The sequence below is a fragment of the Sinocyclocheilus grahami genome, unplaced genomic scaffold (genome assembly GCF_001515645.1).
Source record: "Sinocyclocheilus grahami isolate Dianchi unplaced genomic scaffold, SAMN03320097.WGS_v1.1 scaffold69.1, whole genome shotgun sequence".
Lineage (NCBI taxonomy): Eukaryota > Metazoa > Chordata > Actinopteri > Cypriniformes > Cyprinidae > Sinocyclocheilus > Sinocyclocheilus grahami.
Window position 1 is genome coordinate 470,197 of NW_015505248.1, and position 22,365 is coordinate 492,561.

The following is a 22,365-nucleotide window of genomic DNA, read 5'->3' on the forward strand; positions in this document are numbered from 1 at the left end:
ACTACACTCTTAAAAATAAAGGTGCTTCACGATGCCATAGAAGAACCTTTTTGTCTAAATGGTTCTATAAAGAACCTTTAACATCCGAAGAACCTTTCCGTTTCACAAAAGGTTCTTTGTGGTGAAAGAAGGTTCTATAGATTATAAAAACGCAAGAAAGAGATGGTTCTTTAAAGAACCTTTGACTGAATGGTTCTTTGTGGAACCAAAAATTGTTCTTCTGTGGCATCGCTTGAGGAACCTTTTGAAGCACCTTTATTTTTAAGTGTAGTATGAAGCCTTATTAACAAGCCTTTGTCAAAAGAACAGTTAGCTCATTTGTTTCTAAGGTAACAACCTTGACAGCTGTGCTGAATTAATGTTCAGTGTTTGTCATGTGACAGCACTTAAGCATACTACTCTGAAACATTTATTGCTTATTGTATACTGTTTCACACACTATTCTTTAAAAAAATTGTAGGCAGTATGCACTGTGTACTGGGCAGTAAGCAAGTATGCCATTTCGAACACAGCCTCTCTATTTCAAGATCAGCAGGAACCGGTTACTTCTCTTTCTGTAGATTTTTCATTCATGCAAGCTATGGTTTTATTTAAAGGTCACATACGTACAGTATTATTTAGAATATAATATCTTTGGCGGGTCAGAAATTGTATTGCAACTTGTAGTGAAAGTCTGTCAATCTGTTTCTTGCGGAGTTTTGCGCATCGTGTGTGTGTGTGTGCAAGAGAGAGCGAGAGAGAGAGAGCAAGAGAGAGAGAGGGTCACATCACAGTGGAGTCGCTGTCTTAACCGTGGCTTGTGTACTGCACACATACCAGCTTCATCACTGTGTCTGTCACGCGACTCTGTTCCCCTTTCGGGCTCTGTCTTTACATTTATTTTGAAAGATGAAGCTCGGGATTATGGTAAGAGGCGTTACATTTCCGAGGAGTGCTTGCTGTGTTCGGCCAATCACAATGCACTGGGTCAGCTGGCCAATCAGAGCAGACTGTGCTTGTCGGAAGGAGGGACTTTGCAGAAAACGAAGCGTTTGAGAGAGGCGGGGCATAGAGGACCTACAAAAATGTACAGTATTTGAAAAATAATGTGTTTTTTGAACATTAAAGCATGTCAACATATTCTGTTACACCAAATACACAAAATAATGATCTTTAAAAAAAGCATCATATGACCCCTTTAATGCATAATGAACAACAAAAGAGCAGTTAAAATCTGAATTTAGTTACTTAAAATTGCATACTTAAAATCTGGTTGTAAATGGTAACTTCTATAGTATACGCACTGTATGAATCCCATAATTCTACAATAGCAAAACACTGCAACATAAGCATAACTCTAATCTTGTATGCATATTATTAACAAAGAAAATAAACATAGTCAGGGATTGGAAATCAAACTAAAAATATAGTGCAACTTCTAGCAGCATTGCTATCTGCCAAACCAGTGTTGACTACAAAGAAAAAAAAAATAGCACTTGAGGTTATACATTCAAGTATTTTTGTAGGTGGAAAAATAGAGCATAATACATAAAAAATATTTCTCTATTGACGGAGTCCCAGTGCAGGTCGCTGCGCCAATATCTTGAAATTTTTCAGTTAATACGGCTTCACGATTTTCATGGAAATGTAGTTCTGTAAGAATAAAAGGGCACATTTAGAAAATGCACATGATATAGTGATTCTTACATGTACTTCGCTTATAATAATTTGCTTATTTGCTAATAATATTTGGAAAAGACTTACAGGGAAGGAATACAAGAGGATTCCAATAAACAGGATCACCAGTATAAGAATAATGAGTCCAATGAAGTGCCATTTGTATCTGCGCCATATTATGAACTTCATGGTCTTGCATGGATTTGTGAACCAAAGGAAGGACGTATCTGGACGGCTGTTTGAACATATTACAAAATACAGTATTACTCACATTATCTAATCAAACATGATACTGAATGGCCAAACATTGATATTCTCATACTTTGGAGGATCTAGTTTGGGGTTCATATTGGGTTCATCTCTTCCTTTCCCAGCTGGTCTCTCTTCTGCCTCCTTCTCTTCCACCACTTCCAGCGTCATCTCCACTTTACCCTAACGCCACAAAGAGAACGGTCTTTACCATTTGTACTGTACATTTGCAGTATGCCTCATGTAGCTTATTTTTATCAGTATGCTTGCAAACTACACTCACAGCCAAGATTTTTTTGCCATCTTCCTCCATGGCACAAGGCCACCAGCCTCTCACTGACTTCTGGGAGAAGAGTGATGTAGGCGTGAGGTTTTTGCCTGTTTGGGTTAGCATGCTTAGAGAGCACTTTTCAGGGGTCTTAGCTGGAGGGATGAGGTGAAGCATATCCAACTCCACCGTGCCTGTTGCCAAAAACATCAAAATTGCCATGAAAACAGAAAGGTGCTTGCAAACTACACTCACAGCCAAGATTTTTTTGCCATCTTCCTCCATGGCACAAGGCCACCAGCCTCTCACTGACTTCTGGGAGAAGAGTGATGTAGGCGTGAGGTTTTTGCCTGTTTGGGTTAGCATGCTTAGAGAGCACTTTTCAGGGGTCTTAGCTGGAGGGATGAGGTGAAGCATATCCAACTCCACCGTGCCTGTTGCCAAAAGCCAATTGCCAAAAACATCAAAATTGCCATGAAAACAGAAAGATTAAACATCTGCTGGGCATATATGTTGATTCGAAGTAGAGAATTCACCTAAGTAATCATCCAAGGAGAATTTGTCATTGTCCCAGACCTGAATGATCAGTTTAGGAGGGATCCTGAACTCAGTTTTGTCTAGATTCCAGAAGTGATCCTGGAAATGAGAACACATAGTTTGTTGTGACTATCAATGAATGAAAACACTTCATACAACATTTATTTACACTTTTCCAAGCCACTAACCTTTCTAGACACAAGACACAACTGTTCGGCTGGCAAATAATCAAAGCCAAAGACAAATCTCCAGTTGAAATTTCCATCTCCATCTAGAGACCTGTAATGGACATCAGTTTTCTGCTTGTCCTCTTCCATACCTGGCATCCACCTATAAAGACATACAGGTACAATAATAACTATTAATAAATAATATATAATGTAAATAAATACATATACACTACCATTCATAAGTTTGGGGTAGGTATGATTTTTTTTTATCTTTTTGAATGTAGTCTTTTATGCTCAACAATGCTGCATTTATTTGATCAAAAATACAGTAAAAACAGTAATCGTGAAATATTGAAATATTACAATTTAAAATAATTTATTTGAATACATTTGATCTATTTTAATATATTTGAAAATGTAATTTATTCCTGTGATGGCAATGGAATTTCATTCATTACTCCAGTCTTTAGTCAGTGTCACGTGATTCTTCAGAAATCATTCTAATCTGCTGTTTTGCTGCTCAATAAATATTTCTTATTATTATCAATATTGTAAACAATTGTGCTGATTAATATTTTTGTGGAAACCCTGATACACTTTTTCAGGATTAATACTGACACTTTTGACCAATTTAATGCATCCTTTCTGAATCAAAATATTAATTTCTTTCAAAAATACTTACTGATCTTGAACTTTTGAACAGTAGTACTATGCTAATATTATAATCAACATATTACCCTTTCACATAGATGTCACTCATGTTTTCTCCTGTGATGCTGGTTTCATCCAGGATGACTTCAGTCGTATTCCAAACGATGATTCGCAGTAAATACCTTCAATGTAAAGGGACACATTACAACACCAATCACACATAAGTAGTTTTACAGTTGTGAGGAAAAGCAGATGGTACTTTTTGGGTTTCCGAGGAGTGATGTCACAAAGGGGTCCTGGAATACCAAGGCTTTTGGGGAATATTTCAACCCACATCTGGATTTTGCCCTGCAAAGACAAAATGAACATGAGTGACATAGACAGTACTTCTGGATAAAATCACTGCAAAGTATTTGAGTATGTATTAGAAAAGCTGAGGATGTGGGGACTGACCTGAGAGAGAGTGGGCTGGTAGGTGCTGAACAGGGTCCTGGTCTCCACATGCTCTGGGACGAGGCCTTGCCTCCTCAACACATGCAAGCAGATTCGCTCCTTAGGTGGGCCCAGATGTGGATGGATGGTTTTATTGGCCTCTATGAACAAAGTAATATCCATTTGTGTTTTCATTGCTTATTTACTGTATTATAAAATGCTTGTTTAGCAATATATGTTGCCGCGAGTTCCACACCAAAGTAAAAACGCAACATACATCATGCACACTTGTGCTGAATCAGGTAAAACTACAGTAACAACAAATTGTGCCTTTCTTTACTACATAAGGGGTTCTTAAGTTCATATTCAGACTACCTTTCCAAAGTCTGGGGTTGATTTTTTAATGTTTTGAAAAAAGTCTCTTATGCTTACAAAGTGCATTTATTTGATCAAAAATACAGTAAAAATAGTAATATTGTGAAATATGAATACAATTTAAAATAGATGTTTTTTTTCTTTTAATAAATGTTAAAATGTTATTTATTTGGCAAAGCTGATGACGTCACATGATCCTTCAGAAATCATTCTAAACATTACTTCTTATTATCAACATTGAAAACAGTTGTGCTGCTTCATATTTTTGGAAACCATGATACACTTTTTAGGATTATTTGATGAATAGAAAGTACAAAAGAACAGCATTATTTGAAATTTCTTTGAAAATATTTTGAAATAGAAATCTTTTGTGACATTATAAATTACTTTACTGTCACTTTTGATCAATTTAATGCATCACTTCTAAATAAAAGTTTTATATTCATATATATATATATATACAGTGGGTACGGAAAGTATTCAGACCCCCTTAAAATTTTCACTCTTAACAATATTGCAGCCATTTGCTAAAATCATTCAAGTTAAGTTTTTTTCCTCATTAATGTACACACAGCAAGTGAAAAATTTAAGGGGGTCTGAATACTTTCCGTACCCACTGTATATATATTAACTACCGTTTAAAATAGTTTATAACATTTCTAAAATAAAAACAAATAATAATTACTGACCCCAAACATTTGAACAGTAGTTTATGTACATGATGTTGAGGTCAAGACAAGGTCTAATAGTTTGAATAAGCATACCCAGTTCATCTAGCCTGTACTCTCGTCCTCCAAACGACAGGAAACTTCCATCATCTGCAATTTGAGGAGCAGGAATTCCTCTCATCCTGGCTAGATTCTCTAGGATCTGAGATGGCTTGAGCTGGTCCCTCCACTGATTCACACCAGATCTTTTTCAAACATATTTGAAAAATCACAATATCAAGTACATGTAAATCTCTAGTAATAGGCAATGAGATGATAAAACTTTACGTGAAAAAGTAACCACTGGTAAGATAAGCACTTACACACAGTAAGATTTTGGGATTCCACAATGTGAGCCAAACTGAGAAAGAAGTCGATTCTCAAGGTCTATGATTGTTTCCCCAACCTTCTCGTCAGAGCTAAGCAGGTCATAATCATAGATGGAAATCTTCAAGTCCTTGTCTTGTGGAATGTAGCAGCTCAGTTCAAACACTCTGTGAACAAATTTTTAAAATCTCAACAGCAAAATAAAAAGTACACAAATATAGTAAATGCATCAATATTCATATTCTCACCTTCCAAATTCGGGATTTAGAGTGTTTGGTTTGTAGTGATCTCTGTCATCAATCATTTTCTTCCCCAGATATATCTTTATGTAGGGATCACACTTAATAAAGAAAGCATATGTACGTTACATGTCAAAAATGTAAAATGTGATGCTTTGTGAACCATCAAATTCTTTTATTGTTTTACTTGTGAACTGGCTATATACTCACCATGCCATTGTTGTCTTTTGGCTGCAGGTCAAGGCAGCGTATGATGTAGATTCTGACCAGGCATTCCTGAGGGCAACTCTCAGGCAGCTCCCTAAACTGTCGTGGTGGGTCTGAGACATTTGGGTCATCTGACAAGGGATACACTCGAAAGGACCCCTGTGAATATAGTCATACCATATCATCAAGTAAAATTTAGTTTATCAGGTAAAGTAAAAAAAATAAAAATTTTGGTTAGATGTCGACCACTAGATGGCAGTCTAACATAACCTATACTCTCTTTGTTTATTTTTTTTGTGTGAATGCAAATTATCTCTCCAACTTTTCTCAGTGTTTAGAGTTGTCCACAATCCCCTCTATTTGTAAACTTGCCTTGTGGTAAATGCTTTCAAAATGTTTTCATTATTATTAGACCAGTAGGGGAAAAGTTCTTTCTCAACAACCTGAGATTAAATGCCTTACACAAGGTTACAATAGTGATAGGGCGGGTTTGAACTACCCATAAAGTCTCCACTACTTGGACTGAACCAGCAACCTTTGTGTTAGCAACCTAGATATTTAATGACGAGGAAACTGCCACCCCTTATTTAAAAAAAGCCACTCAATTCAAAAGCAAAGAAAGCTCAGTGCATAGCTGACTGGCACAGACTTGCCTTGAACTCTCCCATTACAGAGGGGTCTTCCTCCTCATCCTCGGTTTTGCCCCTCTGTAACTTGAATGTAGTGCAGAAGTCTGTCAGCCCTCTGAATTCTGGGACCACCTCAAGCTCTGTGTTATAAACCTAAAACAGACACATTTTAACACTGTTCAATTACATAACAATGGCCATACCTTATCTGCTTTGAAACATAAGCAGGATGCAAATATCCACACAGGATGGTAAGATCAGCAAGTAAACTCACTGTTAAGGTGTCATATCCTTTCTGGAGATAAGGGCCACACTTTTCATGCTCGTTAATGGAGGCATAGAATTTGCTCCACCAGTCCACTGTATCCTCTTCCTACAATAGGTTGTGGTATAATAGAAGTGAGTTTGGCTCTAAGATGCTGTAACAATCTGTCCGCAGCTATTTGTGCCATAATAGCATAGTTTCCAGACTGTTATATAATGACGGAAAAGGCTATTTATTTTTCTTTCTACTGGCAATGGGAAAACCACAAATGAGTAGCAATAGAAAAGAAGATGTAAACTATCATAAGGGTTGCAAATACATGAAATTACTCAGATCTGTTCGTTGTACCTGTTTAGAAGGGCTGGGCATTCTGTCCCCCATATCAATGACAACATCTCTGGGAGCTGCAGCCATCATGGCCACTGAGACACATAATATATACACGAGATAATTAAAGTGTGTATATATGGAATCATATAATATAATATATTCATTTGAAATGAATTGAAATACAATGTTACCCTTGGCAGACATAGCCACCTCGGTGGTGCTTATGTAAGGATCACATCTGAACTCCTCCAGGGAGTTTATAGTACACTGTCCAACGACTGGTTTCCGACCAAAGGGTCTGTGGTCAATAACTTTGAGCACAATGGGTGGAGTGTACATCTCATCTTTAGGGAGAAGCTGAAGAGAAAGAGAGATAGTGTGAGAGAGAGACAAACCAACAAAGCTTCACTTGCAAACACAACTACTTTGTATTTGTGTGTGTGTGTGTGTGTGTGTGAGAGAGTGTTTTTACTTTATGTATTAGAATCAAAACATACTTAAATCTGGAAGCAGGGCAGATTTAATATATAATCTGGACTCTTGGGCCACATGGTCTTAAAAACAAGATTTTAGTGGTGCTTGTCCAAGCAGCAAAACCTGCCTCCACAATCCTAGTGTGTTCTGAGTCAGTTCAGGGTTGTTGTTGTCCTGGGTTGCTACAGTGTCCTTGATGGTTGTTAGGGCATTCATTGCTTACTGACATACATCAAAAGAGCCCACTCTAAAGTGGTATTCTTAGTCTGTGGCATTTTTTAGCCCATTTTCTCATTCATAAATATAAAAAATATAGTTAATCTATACACAAGACCCCTCATAATTTGTGTTTACATTTATGGCTAAAGCACAAAGGGCGTGGGATGAGTTACGCATCAAAGTTTATTTAAATCTCTAACCATTAAAATGAGCAATAGCACAATAGCACAGCTTGCCATTGTGGGCCATCCTGTTCATGAGAGGAGCTGGAAATAGAGCTGAAGGTCACATGTGGCAAAAATCTTTCTATCCTTTGTTTTGTATACACACATTTCAGCTTTTTTTTTTTAGGTTAGCGAAAGCTATTTCTTTGGGTTAAGGAGGTGCTGTACCACTTTGAGGAACAGGACAGATCCGGGGAAGTTGGGATTTTTCTTGATGTTTTTGATGATGGCAGTCTGAACAGTCTGCCCTCCACATTCAACTATAAGGCTGGGGGAAGACACTGCAGCCAACTGATATGCCTTCATGTTCCTTAAACCCCAGGCCAGGATCTGTCAAAACACACAGTATGAGACACTGGCAGTAATTTCGTTTGGTTTCAGCGCATTATTCATAAGGATGACTGCATTACCTCGACTGCGGTGAGCTGCACCACAGGCCTGATCCCCTGCGGAACCATGTACAGATTCTCACTTCTTCGAGGTGGGACCAGGGGAAGGTTAACGTCATTTGCCTGAGGTCAACAATGAACAGCATATAGTAGATAAGCAAATGATAATGGTGCCGTGGTTAAGTGACACACTATTGGTGACAACAGTTAGGTCATTGGGCAATTCTCCAGTTGCATGTTTCCTTGGTAGTGGTGATTTAGCTAAACTTTCACAAAACATACTGGCTACGCCCTGCAAATCTGAAACGGCAGACAATCCTATGATACAAACAGCATTTAGATTAGTAACTACTGTATATGATGACAGTGAGTAGTCTGCTAAACATATTTACATCAAACACATTTCATTCTAAACTACTGTTTTCAATAAATGTTTAATAACAAACAACCATATGTGTTTAGGTTTACTCTAAGGTTTACTTTTTTTTGGTTCCTTGCAACTGTCGCCTTTGGCTTGCTTAGTTGGGGACGGTTAATTTCTGGCAATATTGTCGACTATATTGTGCACAGATACTATTTGAACTGAACTGAGCAGGACAATGACAATCAACAATGAACTGACTTTAACTGAAAAATTGAGTGTTTACTGTTGTCCTCTTGCATTATCGACACACTATTTTCCTGTTCAAAACTGTAAAGCTGCTTTGACACAATCTGTATTGAATAAAGCGCTATAAATATAAAGGTGACTTGACTTGACTATAAGAAAAAAATACATTTGAAATTAAATTTGTATAAAATAATATATGATAACAATATATGTTAATAATTAAATACATTTAGTCATGTTTTAAAGTGTTTATTAATATATGGGTAGCAGGGTTATTACCGTTAACTAAAACAAAAATTATTAAAACATTTTGGTTAATTGAAATAAAGCTTAAATATATTATTAGGTAAAAAGTATTTCAGTGAGTTGCAAAGGCAACATTTTTTATTTTTGTTTAGTTTAAGTTTAGCACCAAAATTACTAACTGGAAACCAAACTAAAACTAAAACGTAATTAAGCCTCAATAGTAATATTAAAAGAAAACAAAAAATAATAAAAATGACAAAAGCACTAAATAAAATAAAAATCTGAATGTATAAAATTAAAAGCGAATTCAAAATATTAATAAAACTATAATAGTATATAAAGGTAACTAAAATAACACTGATGTATAGTGGGAGAAAAATATTAACACACGGCAAGTAAGAATAAAAACAACCTTATCTTTGAGCAAGAGCTCAGTTGCTACCAGCATTTCGCCTGCATTTCGTCCCTTCATGGTGATGGGGAACCAAAGGAGTTTAGGTGTTAATGAGGTGGCAGGGTTTAGCTTCACTACTGGAGGACACGTGCATCTGCCCATCGGCTCATCCTTCCCCTGCAACACATCCATGGATCAAGATCAAGATCAACATGCAGTGCTTTTTGAAGATTCACCGAAGGCCAGAGTTTGGATTAACAGAGAGTCATACCACTTGGTCATTATCATAAACTTCTAGAACAACACTGGGTGGGTTATGAGCGATGGTCTGAGTGTCTCCGTAGATTTCAATGTCATCAAAAATAAGGGTTTGGTCCCATGTGGGGTTGAGACTGGACTTAACAATCTCTGTAGTCTTGCTGACATGCAAGAATGACACATGCACATAGGGATCTGTGAAAAAACAAAAGATCAGTCAGACGATATTTATAATTAAAAACACATGTGAAGGTGAATTGTGTTCAACTTCATATTAGATGAAAAATTCATCACCAGAAAAGCTGTCTTTGTCCATAGGCAGAAGATTCTTGGCTTGATATACATAGACTCTGAGATGGTAGATGAATGACTCTGTTCGCAAGATACAGTTTAAAATAACAGATAGTCACATTGTTAGATATAAAGTCAGAATTATGAAAAAGTAATAAATAATGGTATATATACTGTATGTGTATATATTATTCCAATTCCAATCTGTATAATCAACAGAAGGAAATGTTTATTTTCCAATTAAGCTTTACCTGATAAAGTTCTAATGCTGAACTAACCACTGACTGTTTATCACCACGTAAAGTTGTTCTAAATTATTTCACATATACTAACTTTCAAAAGTTTTTTTTACTTTTTTTTCAGCAAGGATGCATTAAATTGATCAAAAATGTCTGTAAATAAAAGATTTCTACTGCATTTCAAATAAATGCTAAACTTTCTATTCATCAAAGAATCCTTAAAAACGTATTGCGATTTCCTTAAAAATATCACCAAATCAGCATATTAGAGTTACACTGAAGACTGAAGTAATGGCTGCTGAACTTGTGAACGGTAGTGTAACAGTAGAGTAATTTAAAACAGTATTATAGTTTCATGGAAATTCTGCCATGCAGCACAGCTAGGTATTTGGTGCTTCCTCTTCCTACTGAATTTTGTATAATAATACCATTAATCAGCACCACTCACTCAGGATTTCTATTGGCTCCCTAACTGTTGTTGTTTTGTTTTGTGCAGATTGTCAGGAAGAGGAGGGGTGTGTTAGTCTCAGAGATATAATCAGTGTAGGGACTCATTTAGAAGGAGTTCTTTAATCAGTAGAGATGTATAAACATTACTCACTGTCAAATCTGCAAAACACAGTGGGTGTGTTGGCACCAAAGAGTTTAGCCGTGTCCTTTTTGCTGCCTTTCTCGTCCTCATCTATTCCCTATAAGCAAATAAAAACAAGTTAGGAAGAGGTGGCTTTTTAAAAAGTTCAAAATGAAGTTCTAAATGAAATGTCATGTAATTTTTAATCAAACTACAACCACAGGAACGGTTCAAAAACAAACAATAATACTTTAATTACCATTTAATCCTGTGCTAGAGACAAATAAATGAACAAATAAGTCCAAGGTTGTCCCTTAACCAAAACAGAATCTGTTTCAAACAACTAGTTGTTTTCTATTCTGACAGTCATTCAAGACAATCAATGGACTAACCAAAGCCCCTTCCAGGTTAAAGATAGCCGACGGGCCCACACGTTCAGCTGGCGCCATTTTCCTCCTCCAGCGTCTGCGGCGGAATGTGTCAGAGGAACGCTCCTTCCTGTGGAACTTCCACCCAATCAGAGACGAGTATTCCCAGCCATCGCCAATGTCTTTCTTCTGTTGTGAAAACATTGATTATACATATTACAGACAATATTTGACTAATGATTTTCACTAATACTTAATCAGAAGTGAAAGTCAGTTGCAGTACAAGGCAACAGTGCAAGTTAACATGGCACAAATCAGAACAATTACAAACTAAAAATCAGAAAGTAACAGTAGTGAGGAGTTCTCACCTCTGTAGTGGGTGTGTCTGATATCTTCCTGCGGGGGCGGACCAGTCTTTTCCTGCGATGGATGTGGTACATTTTCTCAGCAGCAACCCAGGCCCTGGGCTTATCATCAGGAGGAATGGTGACACCGTATTCCCATCCTGACATCCAACACAAACAATGGAAAAACAGATGTTAAAAGTATTGGAATCAGCTGGAATCATGTAAGGGATGCTTCCTGGATTACGCCAGTCTTCAGAGTCACATGATCCTTCAGAAATAATAATATGTTGATTTAGTGCTCAAGAAACATTTCTTATTATTATCAATGTTGAAAACAATTGTGCTGTCTAATATGGCTGTGGAAACATTTTTAAGAATTCTCTGATGAACAGAAAGTTAAAAAAAAAAGAACAGCATTCATTTGAACTATAAATCTTTTGTAACATAACTGGCTTTTAATCCTGGTTGTCAGAATGCCTAACCTTTCTCATCCACTGCCCTGTTGCTGTCAAAATTCCAGTCATCTTCCCAAATCCATCCTGGAGGACACTCAATCTCTTGAGGGTTCTGGGCCTTCTCTCCATTCTGCACAGAACAATTCTCATCATTCAATACTTGAAGTGGTCATTCACCCAAAAATGACAATTCTATCATTGTTTCCTCACCCTCATGTTTCTCCAAACATGAATAACTTGGGAGTCCATGGAGAAATGTGACATTTTGAATAATTTCAAGAGCATTTCAAGTACACAAAGACCATAAAAGTATCATTAAAAAGTCTTCTGAAGTCATACAGTACAATAGTTTGGTGTGATGAACAAACTGAAATTTAAATTAATTGTTATTCGCTGAATAATCTTCCACTCTGTGGGCCATTAACTCGAGAACCGCTTTGAACTGATCACTGAGTTGAACTTGAAAACTAAATCACACACAATATGAATGAATGAATCAGAAATGGATAAACTGATTCATTAAAAAGAATCAATGATTCCTTCATAAAATCATTCATCATTGCTTATCTCACGAACCCAGATGTTCATCATATAAAGCTATCATATGGCATATGGTTGTACTGAAATCTATTAAGATACTTTTATTGTGCTTTGTGATTAAAAAGATGCCCATGATATTCGTTAAAATGTCACCTTTTTGTTCCACAGATTCATAAATTGAGTTTTAAACATGAGAATGAGTCTATAATTCAATGATCATCATTTTCATTTCTGGGTGAATTATTCTTTTAAAAACCGGCACCATCCCAGTGATCTAAAATTGAGGCATGGAGGTTGTGAACATTCTATGCGGCCAAAGGAAGTGAGAAAAGTTCAGCTGCTTCAAATTTCCATACTATATTCAGAATTCAAATTCAAAACTGAAACGTCGACACGCTGAATGTGACATTAAATGTTGCTCTATCTCCTTGACTCTGCAGAGCTTGTTCTCTCACCACATCAGTAAAAGGTTCAGCGGCAGGTTTCCATTCTCCGCCAGGGAAGCGAGTTTCGTTTTGGTAGACCTCATCTGTGAATTCAGAATGTCCTGCATCAGCCTCTGTAAGCAGACTGAGTCAAGCACAGAACACACAGCTGGGGCGTTAGCGACACATTTATTTCAACACACACAAAACAGTCAAACAAACACTGAGCCAAGGCCATGACACAGTACATGGTAGGGAGTGAGGTCAGTGTAAGAGGCCGGGAAGAGTAAAAAATGAGCTGACTATATAAACACAGAGGGAGTAGAGGGAGCCTGGCAGAGAGACTGTTTATGTTACAGCAGGGTCGACTACGGCTGTATGCCAACTACCACAATTTCCTCTGATTGTGTGCTAGACAGAAGTAAATAGACTCTAAACCACTTTACTTATTCCACAGAGTGACTATTTACATAGCCAACCACTCAAAAATATGGGGTCAGTAAGTTTTTTTATAAATAAAAATAAATAGAAGAAATTAATACTTTTATTTAGCAAAGATGCATTAAATTGATCAAATGTGACAGTAAAGATATTTAAAATGTTACAAATGATTTCTATTTCAAATAAATGCTGTAATTAATTACCAGTGAATCCAGATTTTGTAATTTTTTAAAAAGTATCACTGATTTGACTGATTTTTACCACTGATAATAATAATAAGAAATATTTCTTAAGCAACAAATCAGCATATTAGATTATTAAATTCAGCATTGCAGTCACAGTAATAATTACATTTTAAAATATATTAAAATTAGATATATAAATATAAAAAAAATAGTTATTATGATTTGTAATAATATTTCACATTTTTACTGTATTTTTAAAAAATTGCAGCTTTGGCGGGCATACGGGACTTCTTTCGAAAACATAAAAAAAAAAATGACTGAACCCAAACTTATGAATAGGAGTGTACATCCACACATCTTCAGTAATGTACAGAAAAATGCAAATAAAACAATAAATCAGTATAAAAATATTTAAACCATTAAAATAAGATACATTTATTTGAGAAGTAAAATTGAATTTCAAATATCTAATTATGTTTATTTTCAAGATTTATTTTTCTTACCTCATTAGCAAATTGTTTCTTTTTTGTGCAAAAATGTAACAAACTTTAGTAAGGTTTATTCTTAAAACAAGACAAAATATTTGGCCAATGGGATAAGAAAAATAAACTTAATCTAATATTTTTTTCTTATTAATTTACATAATTTTGTGAATTAATAGTGTATAAATCATTTAGATATTATTTACTGGAAAAAAAAGACAAAATCCTGATTCATACTTTTTTTTGCAGTGCAGTGCAGTGTATTTTAAGCTTAGTGGGTGCTAAAAAGTAAAGCTCAATAACCATACCAACAGAAATATTCATATTGAAAACATGCAATCATATATAGCATTCATATGTGGCTTACCAGCACTCGGGGTCAATGAACCAGTCTCCTTCCCACTCCCAGCTCCTGGGCGGCATGAAACGTTCCTGCTTCAGTTTTACTTTTCCTGTCACATCTGAAAACTTATGCCGGCCAACTAGACCTGTGGTTCCCCACTTCCCAAAAACTTGAGCCTGATTCTCGTACTAACACAGGAGAACAGAAAGGGTCGTCATATTGTTGCTAAGGGAAGTTCCACAAAACAGGTCACAACAAACTTCAATAGGTTTAGCTTCAAATAGCTTCAAAAGGTTTCACATCAGTGTCCACTTTTACTAACCATCTCTGCAAACACACTGAATGTTCCCTCTGCAAAGCTGTTGAAATTCTTCTCATGTGCAGACAGACCCAACCACATGTTCAAACGCAGCTGCACGGGGATCTTGAGACCTTTGTTTTTGTCCATTGGGTACTGAAAACAAAAAGTTTACATTTAATCTTAATCTTTTTTTTAAAATCTGGAATATTGCATTAATTTATTAGGAAATAATGAGGGAATGGGACTGGGAAATGTAACAGACACAAACTGGTATTGCATGTGCATTAACTGCTAGGTCACATCTCTGACATGTGACTTAATAAAAGATTCATATGAGTATGTTCAAGGGCTTATAAACTTACAAATTAAACTACAATTCACAACAATGTTGTCAAACACATAGCTACAGGTTTATTTTGACAGCATGTTTACCAAAAATATTGGAATATATTGGATTGAGTCTGTTTTTATAAAAAATTTAAATGTATTTTCTTTATTATACTTTACTATCACACTGAATAATAATTAATGATAATTATTATTAAATGTTTTTTTTTAATATTATTTATTGACTACATTGAATATTTGTATTTTAAAAAATGAAAATAGTGATTAAAAATGGTGAAAAACTAGAAGTAAGAAAGGTTTACCAGCAAAATGACCTAAAACATACATCTTATAAATATATGAACATTTAAACATGAAATCTTCATTTGGAATAATAAAAGAGCCATGGACATGTCATGTGTTAACTACCCTCATGTTATGGCACCAGTCAAACTTTCAATTACAAAATGGACATTTTTACCTGCATAAATATGCTTTGCATCCTGCCACAGTACTTGCCAATGGCCTGCTCGCTGTGGGTGGAGTAAAGAACCTGATTGGCTGGGATGCGGGCATAGGCCACACGTTTCTCTCCTCTCAGCATCCATATGATAACATCAGGCATACTGTTCTGAGGCTGTATTGTGAATTTAAACAAACATGTGAATGTTCAAAGGGCTTTTTACTATGCATATTTGACTTTTGGATATGCATCCCCTTCTGCTTACAAACTCTAACTCAGTAGTATAAGATTAGTGTCTTATGAGGCAATGCCAAACCTCCTCTGTGATCTGCTGTAGTCGCTCCAGCCAGTCCTCTATATCAGACATTGTGGCTCTAACATCAACAGCCTCCTCCCTCATGCGAATGGCCGCCTCTTTGACACTGGCCATGGTTTTGTCATGCAGATTCTTGATTTGAATATCAAGCGCTGTCAGATTCGGCTTACCCTCGAAATCTGGTAACTGATAACTAATAGCAACAAGATTGAAGTTAATCACGTGGTAAACGTTAGTCACAAGACAGTGTTCATTTTCACATTTTTACATGTCATTTTTATTGTTGTTGTTTTAGTCATAGTTTTTGTTTTTTGACAAAAATCATTTTTAAAATTCAGCCAATATGTTTTTGTCATATTTTATTTCTCTGCAATGGCATATAGTTTTACTTTATGAAAGGTTTTTTTTGTTGTTTTTTGCATTTTAGAGACACTGGGCTATGTGCTATTTTTTTGCCATATTTTCATCAACAATATAATTCAATTGTTTAATTAAGTATGAATCAACATTACTTAATTATCATCACAATGAATCTATTTCTTCATGTCTTCATTATTATTATTGACAAAATAAAAAATAAATCCTGTCAACAAACATTTTCTTTAGTAATTCTGTTGTTGGGCTCAACACTGCTCCAAGGGCAATTCTAAGTAATAAAACAGAGGAAGATAAGAAAGTTTACCCTCTGGGATTTACCTGGAAAGGTCATCGATGAGTTGGGTGATAAGTTTCAGCCAAATCTCAGCTAGGCGAGAGTCAGACACTTTAGCCAGGAGTGCTGTCTTCAGAGAGACGATGTTGGCTTGCTAAAGAAAAAGGCATACAAAATGTGTGACAGCTCTGAATCATTTATCTGTTTGCTCTATGGCAAGAAAATGCATTAAAATCATACCAGTCGGTCAGAAATGTAGAGAATGATGTTCACTGCATCCAAACGATGACTTATATCCTCCCAGAAAGATGTGAGGATAACAACAGGCTTAGAATCAGCCCAGGGCAAGTAATAATAGTGATTTCCTATGAACAAACACAAACAGTTATGAGCAAAATAATGCAGGGCTCAAGTGGCTCATGTTTGGACTATTTGTATCTGTTAAGAAACTCACCATCAAAAACAGCACAGCTAAACTGAGTGGTGGAGGCCAGAGGTTTGCATGTGGAGTCCAGTTTATTTCCATAGTTTCCAATGCTGACTTCAAACTGAATAGGCTCTCCAGGTTCCTGAAGCATACAGGAACTGTGGAACACGGCACATAAGGAATACTTCCTTCTCCGCTGGTACTTCTGCACAGTAAAAGTACATAAGACAAACATTTTTTGTTCTAGTCTGCAAAAATAATGATTGTGATCTCAATTCCCTAGTCTTTTCTGGCAATGAAATTTGGAATCAATGTAAAAAATATATTTAGATGAATGTTTATTCCATGAAGCAATGGTGTGAGAAATGCTTGCCGTTACCTGTGCCACCAAATTGTCATCGTTTGAAATGTCTTCCACTTTTTTGTCAGTTTTGTCATCCAGTTGAGTGGAAAGCTCGATCAGAACCCTCCCCCGATATGCCACCCCTTCACCCTGAAATACACAGCTCGAGATTAACAGCTCTGACAACTGCCATGGATTGTGCAACAAACAACTGGTGGTGTGAATGTAAAATGGCTGAATGTACTGTTTATAAAACATTTTATGCAAAGCAAAAAGTGCATGACAATATTATCTTCAAAGTCAAGGTGTTGCAGAAATGGTTTCCTTCTCAGATTGTTACTGGGTTTGGCCAGTATTTATTATGTTATATATTGTAGCTCTCACCAATCCCCCAGCACAGCATTTGTCTTTACAACACTCACCTTGCCGTAATTTAGATCCTCATATGGGTCAGGTAGGCCAGTAAATTCTCTTGGACTTCCATAAAGGTTAACATAACAAGGCCCAAAAGCAGGAAGAAATCCAACCTCAGATTCTGTAGTGTCCACTGAAAAAGAAAATCAGTTAGAGATACATTGAGCTGACCACTAAATCAACACAAGACAACTGAAACTTAAAAACCATAAGAATGTTGAAATTCCATTTTATTAGAAATACGAATATACATCCAATTTTAAAGGGGGTCATATGATGCGATTTCAATTTTTCCTTTCTCTTTGAAGTGTTACAAGCTCTTGGTGCATAAAGAAGATCTGTAAAGTTGCAAAGACTAAAGTCTCAAATCCAAAGAGATATTCTTTATAAAATTTAAGAGTCAACCACACCTACCTAAAACGGCTCGTTCTAACACGCCCCCACGTCTACGTCACGATGTGGCAAGATTTGCATAACGCCGCCCAAATGTTCACGCAAAGAAAGAAAGCGTAACTTCTATTCTTGCTGTGTAGAGGAGAAACAATAATGTACAGTATGTGGAAAATAAAGTGTTTTTTGAACCTTAAACCGCATAAACACATTTCATTACACCAAATAATGTTCTTTTTTAGCAACATCATATGACCCCTTTAACAAATACTACACCAATAGTGCCACCAAATGTAACTGCAAAAATAATGATTGTTTTCAAACAGGTTTCTCAAACACTCCAAGCTGTTGTTTTGAACACCCTAAACTCACGCCTGAAGTTAACATGTCAAATGCTGAACATTAAACAGGGCTATTTTAATTTTTAAGTATATTAAAATAAAATAAAATAATATAAAATAAATTCACATTACCATTAAAGGTAGGAGGCAGTCCATTTTCTGAGGGTGATTCTGGAGAAGAAACTGAGTTTTAGATAGGATACATATTGTTCGACTGTAAACTTTTATCCAAAAGTTTTATTTTAAAATAAAGTTTGTATTGTGAAGGAAAAATTCAATGATACTTCATTAATATTGTACAGTAAAATCTAAATAACACCTGCACCTCATGAGACACAAACAGAGAACCCTACCCTCAATTTCCCCACCAGATGATGCTATTTTTGTCAGATTAAGGTAGGTGGTCCCAATAACATCATTCCTTGACAGCCGATCCCTGCAAAAGGCAAGAGTCAAGCACCACATCAACATATTGGAATAATTTCTGAAGACTGGAGTAATGACTGCCGAAAATTCAGCTTTGTCATCACAGGAATACATTTTTAATTTAATATATTAAAAAAGAAAACTTTAATTTTAAATGGTAATAATATTTCACAATCATACTCTTTTTACTGTATTTGTGCTCAAATTAATGCAGCCTTGGTGAGCATAAGAGATTTCTTTCAAAACATTAAATAATCTTATAGACCCCAGTTTTTTCAATGGTAGTGTATATAAAATGATCAGTCATATAAAGAACTTACCAGTCAAATACGGTAAGTTTGATGCATTCACACATTGATGGGAACTAAAAGGAAAGATTGAAGAAATATTATGCTATTCACTTACTTTGTGTGTTAGACTTCAACCACCACTGTTCTAAAAAGCATTCTAGAAATTTTACATGGTTACATTTTGATTTAATGAATTTGACATGTATTCAGTTTTATTAACCTATCAACCTAATTTCCAGGTTTGCGCTCTTCCTACCTTAACCTGCAGGTGAACCAGCTGATTCCACTCTGGATTGGCATTCTTCTCTACGATCCTTGTACACACCTTTAAAAGACCATCACAATTCTTTACCAATCTGACCTATTTTTTTTACAATAAACATCAAAAAACATATTTTTTGCTTTCACCTTTTTGCCAGCAAAACTGACTTCTAGAAAAGGATCCACCAAATTTTTCTTATCATCTGTTCCACCAAATATGCTCTTTACTGTCTGGACAAATGCATCATCCACTGAAAATGAAGTGACAAAAGACACATGTTACTGACTATGGGAATAGAATTGGGAGTATATAGAACTGCAGCTGTGTGTTGCTGTCATGATTACTTTGTGGCATGTCTTCGGCACGGTAGATTTTTAGACTCAGCGTGGCCCATCGTAAAGAGACTCCAGCTGGCAGCAGCAAGTTACTTTCAATGTCATCCTGTTCCTCATTGGCTTCGCGCTTTTCCACCTGATCAACAAGTTAATCATAGATACCACATATAGATCAAGACCAAGTCACAGCAAAACACAGTTGTTGTTTTTTTTTTTTTTGGACAACCCGGTGTAACATTAATTCTTTTAATTCTTTTTTTTTCTTGTCATTTTTTTATTTATTATTAATAGATAATTAATCATATTTAAAAACTATATGAATAAAATAATTATATGGCACTTATCTAAATTCGCATGTTTACTTAATAAATTTACCAGGGTGGATGAATAAAGAACAGTTCATTTTCCAGAATGCTCTAATTTAACCTAAATATAAATGGCAACATTTTTAAACATGTTTATGGTAATTCATGCTGAAAAGTAAATACAAAATATCTACTGTATATTTGCACAATCCATTTGGTTCCTCATTTTAAATTTAGTTCAAATTCAGCAACTGCACATTAAAAACAAATTATTATATTTCCAGCCTTTTTACACCATGGACAGTATAGATAAGGCAGAAACAATGGGAAGAAGAAAGAGGGGACCATGAGTCCGGACTCGAACCTGGGTCGCAGTTTGTTTTGAAAGGTGCAGTTCAGAGTGATGTGTACTTGGGAGCTTACCGGTGGCTCGTCTCCAGTGACTACTATGAACATGCTGACTTTCAGGTAACCTCTGGCTCCCGAGATTGAGTCATCAGGGTCACTTAGCAGCAACCACTTCCTCATGATCGCATGACCTGTTAGAGACACACCAGACAAAGCAAAAAGGTCACACTAATATGAATATGTACTGGTGTAAGAAAGTTTTAGATGTTTAACCCTTACACAATTTTCATTGTGTTGCACAATTTAACAGTTCAGAATCCAAATTATTCACATACTAGGCTCATCATAGACATAGCCGACATCCAGCTGTGAAAACAAAGTTTGAAAGAGTTTGTAAGGAAACATACTCAACATCAAAGCAATTAGATATTAAGATTCTATAACCAAATCATAAACACATGGTAAATAATTATATTCAAATGACATTAGGATCGCATGGATTATATGAAAGCATACCTTAAATTCCCCCATAAGACTGTCTGCTCTGAGGGAGCAGGCATTATACACCTAGATTTAAGAGAGAAATATATCTATTACTGTATAAGACAGAAAATAAAAAGCTGCAACCATGGTCTACACATAATATTAACTAGAAATTAAAGTACAAACTCTCATAGTAGCAAATATACAAATATATTAAAATACGTATATTTACTTAACATGATTTCCACAAGTAGGACATGCTCTTGGATCCTCTTCCTGGTTTGATCCAGGAACAACATTGTTATCAACCAATCAGTGTCTTCAGATTTTAATATTAGGCTTAGGGTTGCGGCTATGATTGACTGGTTGATAGAATGCTGATCAAGGAACATGTTCTACTTGTTGAGCTTGTATTGTGCCAGGACCATCTTAAGACCCATCTTACCCGGATCGTGATGCTCTCATCAAAAAGCTCAGAAGGCAGCATTTTGACATTGTAGAAGACAATCTGTAGAAACATCATCTAAATTAAATTATATTCACAACACAGGACTCTCACAGGCCATGAAATGCTAATAGAAATAGAACTTTTGGTTAAAGTGGCCTCAACCAAACATGTATGTGAAATTAAGAGGTTGTAGACTCAGAGGCAAGTGTAAGAGTGACAGAAATATCAGGGCAAAAGGAAGGAAGTGGGCCAGCAGGTTTTTAGCCAAAACAGGTACAATGCAGAGTGAAGCGGAAGCAGACCAAAGCCATTAAGCAGTCCAGAGAAAACTTGATGACACACACAATCTATGTGTTGTTTGTTTGGGCGAAGAGCATGCACGCGATGTCCTCAAGGGGGCAATCTGCGTGCATTGCCCGAACAACCCAGGGGTCCTGGCACGTCTCGATTTGAGGATCAGAGATGAGCACAGAAGTCTAGTGTCGCGACTCGCGCTCCTCCTCCACCTGCGGGTAGGGATAGGAAGTATCGTGGGTCAAGGGAGGTAGGTAAGACCTGAGGGATGTGATCCAGACAAGGCGTCAGCGCTTTCGTCCGGATCAGAGTAATACTTAAGTATCCACTCTTTCCCTCAGGAGGTGCATCATCTACCCTTTTTCTTCCCCTTCAACCACCATATCTCCACCTGACCGAGGTTAGGTGGAAGCTTCCTGCATAACAGTCTCCTTCTGGACCTATGATGTTTTTGGTTGGTTCTATGGTTAAATCATAGTAACCACCTTACTGATGGTCCGGTCTAGAGGCTTCTCCGGACAGAGCTCCCTCATGGAGTACGATCCATGTCTAAATATATGTATATATAAATATATGTACGTGCTAATGAACTGGTGGTTGTGTGTATACCCTTCTGCTAGTTTCTTTGCAGTGTTTCCCGGGACCTGTGTGTTTCTG

General features: G+C 36.3%; 1 protein-coding gene across 1 annotated transcript in view; it reads right to left on the minus strand.

Annotated features, from left to right (window-relative positions):
• Positions 1-1,265: 1,265 nt before the first annotated feature.
• Positions 1,266-22,365, minus strand: part of LOC107585352 (myoferlin-like) — a 26,314-nt gene continuing 5,214 nt past the window's right edge. The window contains exons 6-51 of the mRNA XM_016272355.1: positions 21,412-21,474; positions 21,000-21,050; positions 20,819-20,849; positions 20,559-20,674; positions 19,840-19,966; positions 19,642-19,745; positions 19,490-19,558; positions 19,264-19,307; positions 18,871-18,953; positions 18,650-18,688; positions 17,795-17,919; positions 17,409-17,522; positions 17,057-17,234; positions 16,843-16,967; positions 16,647-16,756; positions 15,951-16,143; positions 15,653-15,808; positions 14,866-14,997; positions 14,568-14,731; positions 13,123-13,237; positions 12,155-12,257; positions 11,694-11,830; positions 11,350-11,514; positions 10,988-11,075; positions 10,151-10,228; positions 9,870-10,051; positions 9,617-9,775; positions 8,370-8,471; positions 8,128-8,289; positions 7,234-7,399; positions 7,061-7,134; positions 6,722-6,820; positions 6,472-6,600; positions 5,822-5,977; positions 5,621-5,712; positions 5,369-5,539; positions 5,103-5,251; positions 3,985-4,124; positions 3,791-3,879; positions 3,618-3,713; positions 2,899-3,040; positions 2,710-2,809; positions 2,429-2,607; positions 1,979-2,088; positions 1,744-1,891; positions 1,266-1,632 (exon numbers count right to left, since the gene is read on the minus strand). Coding sequence (XP_016127841.1) covers positions 1,597-1,632; positions 1,744-1,891; positions 1,979-2,088; positions 2,429-2,607; positions 2,710-2,809; positions 2,899-3,040; positions 3,618-3,713; positions 3,791-3,879; positions 3,985-4,124; positions 5,103-5,251; positions 5,369-5,539; positions 5,621-5,712; positions 5,822-5,977; positions 6,472-6,600; positions 6,722-6,820; positions 7,061-7,134; positions 7,234-7,399; positions 8,128-8,289; positions 8,370-8,471; positions 9,617-9,775; positions 9,870-10,051; positions 10,151-10,228; positions 10,988-11,075; positions 11,350-11,514; positions 11,694-11,830; positions 12,155-12,257; positions 13,123-13,237; positions 14,568-14,731; positions 14,866-14,997; positions 15,653-15,808; positions 15,951-16,143; positions 16,647-16,756; positions 16,843-16,967; positions 17,057-17,234; positions 17,409-17,522; positions 17,795-17,919; positions 18,650-18,688; positions 18,871-18,953; positions 19,264-19,307; positions 19,490-19,558; positions 19,642-19,745; positions 19,840-19,966; positions 20,559-20,674; positions 20,819-20,849; positions 21,000-21,050; positions 21,412-21,474 — 5,391 coding nt within the window. The 3' untranslated portion in view covers positions 1,266-1,596. The remainder of the gene's footprint in view (positions 1,633-1,743; positions 1,892-1,978; positions 2,089-2,428; positions 2,608-2,709; positions 2,810-2,898; positions 3,041-3,617; positions 3,714-3,790; positions 3,880-3,984; positions 4,125-5,102; positions 5,252-5,368; positions 5,540-5,620; positions 5,713-5,821; positions 5,978-6,471; positions 6,601-6,721; positions 6,821-7,060; positions 7,135-7,233; positions 7,400-8,127; positions 8,290-8,369; positions 8,472-9,616; positions 9,776-9,869; positions 10,052-10,150; positions 10,229-10,987; positions 11,076-11,349; positions 11,515-11,693; positions 11,831-12,154; positions 12,258-13,122; positions 13,238-14,567; positions 14,732-14,865; positions 14,998-15,652; positions 15,809-15,950; positions 16,144-16,646; positions 16,757-16,842; positions 16,968-17,056; positions 17,235-17,408; positions 17,523-17,794; positions 17,920-18,649; positions 18,689-18,870; positions 18,954-19,263; positions 19,308-19,489; positions 19,559-19,641; positions 19,746-19,839; positions 19,967-20,558; positions 20,675-20,818; positions 20,850-20,999; positions 21,051-21,411; positions 21,475-22,365) is intronic.